The 10,342-nt window shown below is 41.1% G+C and overlaps 3 protein-coding genes and 1 non-coding gene across 5 annotated transcripts in view; 3 read left to right on the forward strand and 1 right to left on the reverse strand.

Annotated features, from left to right (window-relative positions):
* Positions 1 to 2,580, forward strand: part of LOC113212560 (homeobox protein aristaless-like 4) — a 3,402-nt gene extending 822 nt beyond the window's left edge. Inside the window, exons 2-6 of the mRNA XM_026431307.2 lie at positions 239 to 434; positions 583 to 706; positions 815 to 1,037; positions 1,602 to 1,682; positions 1,764 to 2,580. Of these exons, the coding sequence (XP_026287092.1) occupies positions 239 to 434; positions 583 to 706; positions 815 to 1,037; positions 1,602 to 1,682; positions 1,764 to 2,050 (911 nt within the window). The 3' untranslated portion in view covers positions 2,051 to 2,580. The remainder of the gene's footprint in view (positions 1 to 238; positions 435 to 582; positions 707 to 814; positions 1,038 to 1,601; positions 1,683 to 1,763) is intronic.
* Positions 1,482 to 1,553, forward strand: Trnam-cau (transfer RNA methionine (anticodon CAU)). The gene has a single exon. It is a non-coding gene; the product is annotated as a tRNA-Met (tRNA).
* LOC113212558 (cullin-2) lies at positions 2,566 to 7,862 on the reverse strand. Of its 2 annotated transcripts, none has more exons than XM_026431304.2 (14): positions 7,714 to 7,862; positions 6,899 to 7,044; positions 6,558 to 6,758; positions 6,356 to 6,462; positions 6,096 to 6,277; positions 5,839 to 6,005; positions 5,450 to 5,744; positions 5,040 to 5,363; positions 4,802 to 4,948; positions 4,638 to 4,715; positions 4,476 to 4,542; positions 4,173 to 4,378; positions 3,872 to 4,087; positions 2,566 to 3,787 (listed from the first exon to the last, which is right to left on the reverse strand). In XM_026431304.2, exons 2-14 carry the CDS (start codon positions 7,015 to 7,017, stop codon positions 3,656 to 3,658), a joined length of 2,241 nt encoding a protein of 746 aa, XP_026287089.1. In that variant the 5' UTR covers positions 7,018 to 7,044; positions 7,714 to 7,862; the 3' UTR covers positions 2,566 to 3,655. The 2 variants fall into 2 exon arrangements, with proteins under 2 accessions (XP_026287089.1, XP_052130473.1); XM_052274513.1 differs by lacking the exon at positions 7,714 to 7,862 and adding an exon at positions 7,447 to 7,609.
* The window catches only part of LOC113212559 (iron-sulfur clusters transporter ABCB7, mitochondrial), a gene marked incomplete in the record, with an annotated part of 7,564 nt that continues 5,074 nt past the window's right edge, over positions 7,853 to 10,342 (forward strand). Inside the window, 9 exon segments of the mRNA XM_052274514.1 lie at positions 7,853 to 8,116; positions 8,246 to 8,506; positions 8,607 to 8,802; positions 8,928 to 9,094; positions 9,177 to 9,278; positions 9,378 to 9,554; positions 9,640 to 9,814; positions 9,898 to 10,055; positions 10,146 to 10,309. Of these exon segments, the coding sequence (XP_052130474.1) occupies positions 7,901 to 8,116; positions 8,246 to 8,506; positions 8,607 to 8,802; positions 8,928 to 9,094; positions 9,177 to 9,278; positions 9,378 to 9,554; positions 9,640 to 9,814; positions 9,898 to 10,055; positions 10,146 to 10,309 (1,616 nt within the window).

The following is a 10,342-nucleotide window of genomic DNA, read 5'->3' on the forward strand; positions in this document are numbered from 1 at the left end:
ATGCTTCTCTTTGCATTGTTCAACATCTCGGCAAATTGACAGGAAAGAGGGGAGCGGGTAGGTATCAATAAATGCTTCTTTTAGGATATTCTGCCGGCGGGCTTGCTGTTGGGGGATGCAGATGTAAAAGCGTCCTTGCGAGAATAATCTGCTGCCAGGTGATGGATCAGAAAAAGATGCAGCCTGCCTTCTTTATACGTAAGCCGCTCTGAACGAAGTTCTCTCCCGTCCCCCTCAGGTTACAACGACAGCGTTTACGCCGCCCCGATGTGCGGGCCGGTGGCGGTGGGGCCGGGGCAGGGCCTCGCGGCGGCCGAGGCGCCCCCATCCTCGCTGGGCTTCTCGCCCCTGTCGAGCCCCGCGCTGCCGACGCCCCACGACGGTGGCGGCGGCGGCTCGTCGGGGCCAGGCAAGCGGAAGCAGCGCCGGTACAGGTGAGTGACTCGACGGACTTGACCCCTGCCGAGTGCTGGGTAGGCAGCCCCGCCGCCCCGGCGCGCAGCGGCTCTGCCTACCCAGCACGGCGGCCCCTCGGGCGGCCCGGCCCCGGCCCCCGCTCAGCCCCATCTGTCCCGCTGGCAGGACCACCTTCAGCAGCGCGCAGCTGGACGAGCTGGAGCGGGCCTTCCACAAGACCCACTACCCGGACGTGTTCTTCCGCGAGGAGCTGGCCCTGCGGATCGACCTGACGGAGGCGCGTGTCCAGGTAGGCGGGTCGACACACTCGGCACTGCCACGACAGAGCCGCGTTTGACGCGTTTGCCACAGACTGGCTCATTTTTCTCATATCTGTATTCTATCATTTTTGTCGCAGGTGTGGTTTCAGAATCGGAGGGCCAAGTGGAGAAAGCAAGAGAAGCTCGCCGTGAAGCAGCACCACAACCACCATCACCATCATCATCATCACCACCACCAGCAGCAGCAAGATCAGGACCAGCATGGCGAGCACTTGCACCATCACCAACACGTGGAGGAACACCAACACCATCATCACCATCAACTCCAAGTGCCGGAGGTGGCGCACATGAGTTTGCCGGGTAATTATTTTTTGTAACACACTCTCCTCCCCAGTGAAATTGACCTCGGAGGACCTTTCTTGTTAGTAAAATATACAGGGTGGTCTACAGACCCCTTCCTTTATTTTGCTTATACTGTATCGCATGCAGGCGGGCGGGCGGGCTTGCCTACCGTCGCTCACCGCGGCGCCTTACGGCCCCGTGTGAGTATGCAACCCGCACGCACTCCTGCATCCGGTACAGTAGAAGCATAATTAAGGAAGGGGTCTCCGGACCACCCTGTATGATGTTGCTATAGTGACGATTGTCTCATCTTGAGATAAAAAGAGTCGGGCAACAACCCCGAGCCGAACCGGGCAGAGCGAGCGCGAGCGAGCGCGCATGGCGCCGACTCGCTAGGCGCATGCTCGCGCAGGCAGCCGCGCGCGCCAACAGATGCGCGGGGTGCGACTCCCCTACCCGCCGAGCAGAGTGGCGCAGTGGAAGCGTGCTGGGCCCATAACCCAGAGGTCCGAGGATCGAAACCTTGCTCTGCTATCGCAATATTTTACCGCTCCTGTAACTCGGGTACTCTGCTCTCGTCAGTTTCAGTGTCACCGACGTCGTCACCCGTGCCTGTGATGGCAGATGGCGGACCCATGCTGGGCAGCGCTGCCATGGGCCTCGGTAGGTTCGCCTTTTGGAGTTTGGAACCAGGGAGTGCGGCCATGACCCGGCGCGAGTGTGACCTATGACCCGCTGTTGCAGTGGCTCCGCTGGGATCCCTTGGCCAGCTCGGCCCTCTCCATTCAGACCCGAGCCCGGTCCCAGGCATGGGGCTCTTCCTCGGCATGGAGTGGGGCGGCTGCACCGGCTTCGCTTCATACCCTGTCTCCCATGACAGCGACCTGGGTCGGCTCAAGTCGTCCCCGGAGCCAGCTGGTCACGACCAGGGCCACGATGGTCACGACCAGCAGCAGGCAGGGACGGAGCAGCAGCCTGGGGCCCACGGAGGCGCCCGGCTGGGGATGCAGCTCGGAAACGGAAACGAGTAGTGTGCCAAATTGGTCCGTCCATAGCGTCCGGATTTGGTGCGAGTCGTCCCTTACGATGCCGCTCCCGGCCGGCACGGTTGCGAGGTGTGCGAACACCTCCTGACACATCGATTGGCGGGCCCCTACCGCAGGGCTTCCCCCTCCCCCTTCAGACCAGGTAGAGGGGCTTCCCTCAGGCTCAGCCCGGCGGCGGCCTCTGGGCCCCACACCAGGAAAGGGAGTGCAGATGGGTGTACCTCTTGCCAAACCCTGAAATAATTAGGTTTTATGACCGAGGGATTCTCACTCCTAAGACGCAGCATCACGTTACGTGGTAAATGATGGTAAGATCTTTTTTTAACCTGCCGGCCGACAGTTGTTCCTGTGGCTGAGGAGCATTGTTTTTGTTTCTGAGTCGCAGTTAATTGAAGCAATACCAGCAATACTACAAGTCATAGTGAAGAAGAAAAAAAAAGACCCATAATTATTTAACAGTTTCAGTACCTATGGGAAATTGAAATAATAAAAAAAAGGGCTAGAGATAACCACAACTTTATCTGCTTTTTTTCAAACAAACATATTATAGATTGTCTCAGAAAAATTTCTGAAGAACTTCTATCATGCTCATCACAAAAACAACACCGGATAAAAATTAGCATAAAAAATTGTTACAGACCATGTGAGTATGAAGGGTCATTCTCATTTCCTCCAGGCTTTAAAAACATCAATAAAATTAATTCGACAAATATATAGATCTTTATCCGGCAATTACTTCTTACAATATAGCAATACAAAGTTGTACTAAACAGACTTTCAAAAAGCCAAGGACATTGCACAGTATTTGAGATGATAAAGAAAAGTTAAGAATGACATAACTCAGACTTCCTTACATAAAGTTTAGCTACAATAAAACGAAAACAACATTACAACTTCTAGTTCAGGTCAGAAAAGCCTCAGGAAAATCAATAGGCAAGAGTTCACAGAATCCTTTTAGTTAGTTTTTGGCTTTGAGAAGCTGAAATCATAATGACAGTTGCCAAAAAAGCTTTAAAAACACATGCTCTTTCACAGCCTTGAGCATATAATTACTAGCACTTAATTACAGGATTGCAGGGTGATTTGATCAGTAATGTAAGAAAATTTGTCTCTCTTTGATTGGATCAAGGAAAGAATCAAAGCATTCTTTGAATGCCTAATTTCAAGACATGGGACTATGAACATGAAATAAATTAAAGTTCATGGCACATCTAAACAACAAAAAAAAAAAAACATTATATTTTTTTTTAAACGGAAATTCATGAAACCAGGACATAATTAAAAATTAAGGTGACCCAGAATCTACTTATATTTAAGAAATATGAAAGAATGTTCATTAATTTATAATGTTCATATAAATAAAGTACTCCAGTTCAAGCTTGGTTAATCATCACACTTTTTAAACACATATAACTTCTAAAAACTTCATCAATTACAGTCATTTACATTTTTAGTACAGTATTTATTTTTAGAATTGTGTGTATATGGTCGTTGAATTGTGCACAGCACACATAATCTTGAACTCTCTCATTGGTATCCACCCTGTTCTAAAAGCCACACATTAAATATTGATTTTTGTTTTCAGTTGCCTCATGCAATGTACATATACTCATCAGGTGAATTGGGTGTCCTTTCTAAATATTGCTTGTCAATAAGAGATTCAATACACTTCTTGATCATGCTGATTGAAGGAGCAAATGTAACTCTTGATTGACCTAGCACCTGAAAAACCACAACAACAATCAAAGAATAGTTCAAATGTACACAAGCAAAGAGATATTAATGAAATCTTTAAGAAAAGTTTACCTCTTGAATGAGGGCATTGTGCCTCAGTACTCTTCGAGATTTCATAATTCTCACAATTGCAGCCTGGAGGTAGAGCTTACGATCTTCATTGATGGCATTCATAGTGTGCTCAACTTCCTGAGGTGAGTCTCTAACCATAGCTGCTGTGATTCTCAATTTTGTGCGTTTGTTACTATAGTCCATATTTAACTTCAAAATACTCTCTGGGGTTAGATTCTGGCAAAGAGAAACAGAAACATATCAAATTAATAAGAAAATAAATAATTCAATCAAAACTTGAGAAAAGTTTTGGCAAATATACCTCAGAGGAAATATCAGAAAGTAAAAGCTTGCAATCAATTAAACTAGCAATGTGTTTCAGAATAACATCCTGACTCAGTTTAAGAGCTTGCTCAACTTCACTACATGTCATTGTGTCTGTGTCTTCAAACAAAAGCATGATTGCCATTTGGAAGGTCTGCATTGTAATGATATAAGGCTTCTTCAAATAGCCCAGCTTCAGATCACCTATGAACAGATTGAATAAAGTTGTTGACAGAGATATATAAACAACAGTATATTGATGATAGTATAAAGATAGACTTGAAAGGCAAAGACAACAAACCTTGACATAGATGATGGAACCATGTCAGTTTACGCCCATTAAAATTTTTGTGGTAAAAATTTTCAAACTAGAAAAACAAAAAAGGATGGGTAAAATCGGGTACAATATTAGGTAATATAAAAAGGAAAAATGTGCTTGGTTCACTAAGATTTAAAAACTTACAGTTTGGACAGACTTTTCCAATTCCTGGGGCACCGAAAAAGTTGATAAAGATGTTAGATTTAATGGCCATGCTCCAGCCTGAAATTTATTTTTTTTGTCAAAATAAATTTGTTAGGTGTGTGACTAATTTCATCAAAAAAATGGTACAAAAGAATGTTGGTTACCTGTAGTACATAAATTGAAAAGTTGATTCCTAAATCTATAGTATCAGTTTTGAGATGAGCATTGAACTTGAGATTTAAATCAGCTGACAAGGATATGTCAGTAAACATGCGATGAAGCTTGTTGGTGAATTCATAACCACATGCTTGCTGTGAAGAAATTTGAAAAGACAAGAAAAGTTAAAATTACATAAAAGGACAGGGTCTTATATATGAGCAGCACTTTCAGAATTGATCTCACCTTAAGTCTGTCAATCATGGCTTCCTCTGCATCCATACTTTGACTTTGTTGATGGATAAGTCTCTTTGCCAACATTCGAGAGTAAAACTTTTGAAAAGCATCCTTGTCATCTATGTACTTAAAAATAGTAATAGATTGAAAGAGCTTTTCATCAATTTCAGTATCTGATATGCCTTTGGAAGACTTTTTCAGCAAACAATCACAATACTTAGCCAGCAGTTCTGGTGATCGACAAGCCATCTTAGGATTAGGCCTCGTGTTAACAACAGTAGTGCATGCTTTATCCAAAGCTCCGATAAAAGCCAAGTCACCATTGAACACATTCTGTAGGAAAGAGAAAATGATAAAGGTCATGAGCTTTGATTGGATGCTATGTGGAGCCATTCAATGTACATTTATCTCCATCTCACCTGGATTAAAGATCGATATTTGTTGTGTACAGCAAGAAGACTTTCAATAAAAAGCACATGATAATTGTCACCACGAATACCAGCAATTGCTTCAGTCCCTTTCAGTTTTATGTGCTCCATGACTTCACTGATGAGCACATTAATACCTCCTTGGACTGAGCGAAGTAGAGGATAAAGAAGAGCTAGATCACGCTCACGCTCTTGCACAACCATTGCATGACATTCACTTTGCAGAAGAGCAAGGTGATCAGCAACCATATGTTGTTCACATTTTGCTTTGACTTTAGGATGTGTACTAAAAATAACACATCATATTTTGATTACTAATACTGAAAAAACTAACAAAAACAAACTAACAAATAGGAAAACATTTTGTTTATGATACTAACGATGTGTGAACAAATCTCTGACTACGCAGTCTTTCTTCCTCTAAACGTTGAGTTACTTTCTCCATATATTGGGAAACATCACACTCTTGTAATAGTTTGCTAGCTTCTCTTTTGTAAAACTCCCCACTTGCTTGTAAAAAAGGAGCTTCAAAAATTTGTTGGTACAGCTACATAAAAGGAAAAGATTAAAAAATAATAATAATTAGGATAGGTTATTTCTCTCACTTTGAAGAGATTTTTTTAATAGCTAAACTTACCTCCGGACTTTGTGATTTGCGGTACTCCTCAACGTTTACAAAGGACATAATTACCCCACGAATAACATCAATGAGGTGATGTGAAGGGTTGCCTAATCTATCTTTGTGGATTTCTTCCAGAAGATGACTTACAAGGTTCTCCCTAAGAGGTTCAATCATCATCCGCTTCCACACATCTAGGCCTGAGCAAAGCAAGTAATAATTTATTACTTTTCAGAGAATTCATAATTTTCTTTGACATATAGTTTTACTATACCAACCAAGCTCTCCAATTTCCATCTGTTCTTCAGCATTTGGTGTAACATTGCCATAAATGATTTCAGCTTCAGAGAGTTTTTGACCTCGTATGTGCTGAGTGTTAAGATATCTGTTTAAATAAATAAAAACAATTATTATGAAATCTTTGGAAAATTAAAATTAATTTGAATAGCAAGAAAGTTCAACAAAGACTAGTGCACTTACAAGTAAAGACGGTGAAGGTATATGATTCCTTGACTATATTCTACCCAAGATGAATGATATGCTTGCAGCAAACTAGGTTCTCCTTTCGATTTTACTACATCCAGAAGGCTTTTGACATGACTCTCAAGGAAAGCTTTAGTTTCAATGTACAGGCGATCAGCCAATGGTTCAGGGAATGATACACATAAAGAGTATACATCACTGAAAGTAAATAATTAGAAACCATTAACGTTCTGTACGTCACTAAAAACAAAACTAAACAAATCTCGCTAGTGCAGTACTGAAATCTATTTCATAATTAAATCATATTTTTTGTCTTGAAATCACTAGCTTTTCAATACCTGAATCGATCGTTCCAGATTGCTCGGGGCACATTTCCCAAGGTAACAACACCTTTTACAGTTTCTTGCAGCGTGTCCCATGTCTGATTAAAGTCAACTGTTCTTGGTTTCAGGGACATGGCTGGGAGAGTGATGTAAAGAGAAGCCTGAAAATGTTAAAAAAATGAGAGAAGATGTAAGTGAAATAGGGAAGTGCATTTGAGGGGCACAAATACTCTTTGAGAAGACGTTAGAAAAAATCATTGCTTTAAACAATTGATGAAGACAGTCATGGTTAAAAAAAACAGGCCTTCAAAATAAAGTAAAATCAAGTGATAGCTGATACTCCCCACAAATGACCAAAATTACAAGTGTCAGAAGATATCAATTTCTTTCAAAAGCCCATCATTGAGAAAGTTGCCTGACAGGGAACCAGAACATAGAAACAGTCGATTTTGTAGTGAGCAAAATCTCTGAGGAAATGCCTATGAGATGTGAGGAAGATAACTGCGAGTGACAACCATTATTAGTTTTAAAAATATGGGGCAAACGGTACGAACTTAACCTACAATAACGAGAGCTGATCCGTTGAATTCAATGTTCTATTCACGCACAAATCAGAAACAACTCATCTCAACGGACTAGTGAGCACGAAGAGACAACAAAAATCTACGATGATAACTGATAAGCAGCACCAAAACAAAATTTGGGACACTATTATCGATAAATGAGTAGACAGAGTGCAACCAACAACTGCGTTGACTAAAGCGTATAAGGGACGCGACAGGACCATATAATCATATTCGACGCTCACAATACAAATAATTCATCCCTACCTAAAAGTTAAATCTTAGGCCATCAGCTTTCTGCTTTCATTCATTCTATTTTCCACTCCAGACGATGACGATCAGGGCAACATGGCAGACAGAGTTTAGTAACTGGGACTGTTGGTGCCAACCAACCGAAGTTGAACAAGCAGTTGGCAGCACTTCTAAAGTGATAGATTTGTCGTACTCTGTCTAAATGTTATCGAAAATGGCGCTGTTGTGGACCTGCAGACGAAATGTTATAGGAGAATTTGTAATTAAAATGTCATGGAAAGGCAGGTTATTGAAATTACCCCGGAACCATTATTTCATTCATCCAACTTCTTCATTTGGAAGTCATTTTACAAGTAGCCACCGCTCATTACCTGTGCAATCCAGGGTATTTGGTAGATTATCTCAAAATGCGGTTAGGGTATGAATCTTATATTTTTATGTCCATTATTAATGTTTATCCTATGCGAAAGTAAACTTGATGTAGTATTACGAAATTGAGTAATAGTTGGATTTCAAAGTGATTTTTCTTTGGTTTTATGTTAAACAGCATGTCAGCAGCTCAAACACCTCCAGTGTTTCTCGAGCTATAGTTTATACTCCAGAAGATGTTTCATCCAAAAAAACACCTTTAAAAGACGCCTCTCAAATTGCTGGTCCAACTGTCTTAACTCAGAAGAATTCAAGAGTTTGGTTTCATGCTGGAGTTGGTCATATTCATGAAGATGATGGTGGCCCACCCCGTAATGGTGAAGATAAAGTGAATAGCAAACAGATGATACGAGCTATGCTATCGTATGTGTGGCCGAAGGTATGGATTTTTGTCTATGACAATCCCTCTCTCTACTTATTTTGTTTTATTTAATGCTCTACGTAAATGCTAATTATCTTTTCTTTTTTGGGGGCCAAAGGATGATCCAGATATAAGAAAGCGAGTGAAAATAGCAATGGGCTTGTTAGTTGGATCCAAGGCACTTAATGTGTCTGTTCCTTTTCTATTCAAGTATGCAGTTGATACTCTGAATGTGACCCCTGATGGAAATATTTTGAATTTGGCCACAGCTTCTGATACAGTTCTGACTTACTCAGTTGCTCTACTCTTAGGCTGTAAGTTACTGTTCAAGTTGCATATTTTTTTCGTGTACTTATAGCTTCATTTGCCAGTATTTTCATGATATTATTTTGTCACTGTTTTGTTTTAAAATTATATTTTTGAATCCTTTTTACTTTAGATGGCATTGCCAGGGCTGGTGCCGCAGGTTTCAATGAACTGAGAAATGCTGTGTTTGCTCGTGTTGCACAACATTCAATAAGAAAAATTGCTCGTAATGTTTTTTTACATCTTCACAACCTTGATCTCTCATTCCATTTGTCTCGTAAGACAGGTGCACTTTCCAAGGTAAACCAGCCTTCTAAAATAATATCAATGAATGAAATATATTTTATTCATAAGGTTATTCTTACCTAGCTTAATTGTGTAGACCATAGATCGGGGAAGTCGAGGCATAAACTTTGCTTTGTCTGCAATTGTCTTCAATATAGTACCAACCCTCTTTGAATTGGGCATGGTAGCTACAATACTGGTGAGTATTTTACTTCATGTTTTAAATGAGGTGGTAGTACAGTATGTATGTCTCAATATCTATACCTATCAATTAATCTAAATTATTTTCTATTTGTAGGGGATCAAGTGTGGACCTGAGTATGCTGCATTATCTGTAGGTTGTGTTGGTCTTTACACTGCTTACACCCTTGCTGTGACACAGTGGCGTACTAAATTTCGTGTATTGATGAACAGAGCAGAAAATGAAGCTGGTAACCACGCCATAGATTCTTTAATCAACTATGAAACTGTAAAAGTTAGTAGCTTTAATATACCTGCTTGTGTAAATTTACCCATTATTTTCTTTTTAATCTAAAAATTACTTTGGTACTTTTTTTTAGTATTTTAACAATGAGACATTTGAAGCCAACAAATATGATAAATCATTAAAGAAGTATGAGGATGCCTCACTGAAAACAAGCACTAGTCTAGCTGTTCTTAACTTTGGTCAGAATGCTATTTTTAGTGGAGCATTAAGTATGATTATGATCATGGCTGCTCACCAAATCTCAGCAGGTACATTCCAGTAGTTATTAAAAAAGCTTTAAGCAGATGTCACTGTATTGATTACTAATTAGTTACATTATTTTCCCTTTCAGGTACCATGACAGTTGGTGACCTTGTCATGGTTAATGGGCTCCTGTTTCAGCTAGGAGTACCATTAGGCTTTCTGGGCTCTGTTTATAGAGAAGTCAGACAAGCTTTAATTGATATGCAAACAATGTTTACATTGATGACTGTTGATCCACAAATTACGGTAAATTTTCCAAATCCTTTTAGTGTATTAACTTGTATTGTTCTGTCAAGTTGTTACTGGTCTTAAAAGTAATTTTGCTGTTTCTTCCAGACAAAGCCAAACACTGCTCCTTTTGTAGTCACTCCATCTAATGCATTTATTGAGTTCCGAAATGTAAGCTTTGATTATGTGCCAGGAAAGCCCATCTTCAAGGACCTCTCATTTACTATCCCAGCTGGGAAAAAAGTTGCCATTGTTGGTGGTTCTGGCACTGGGTGAGTCTGAAAGTAAATTCCTGAAAAACACTA

This window comes from Frankliniella occidentalis, unplaced genomic scaffold (genome assembly GCF_000697945.3).
Source record: "Frankliniella occidentalis isolate FOCC.00 unplaced genomic scaffold, Focc_3.1 Scaffold402, whole genome shotgun sequence".
NCBI classification, from domain to species: Eukaryota; Metazoa; Arthropoda; class Insecta; order Thysanoptera; family Thripidae; genus Frankliniella; species Frankliniella occidentalis.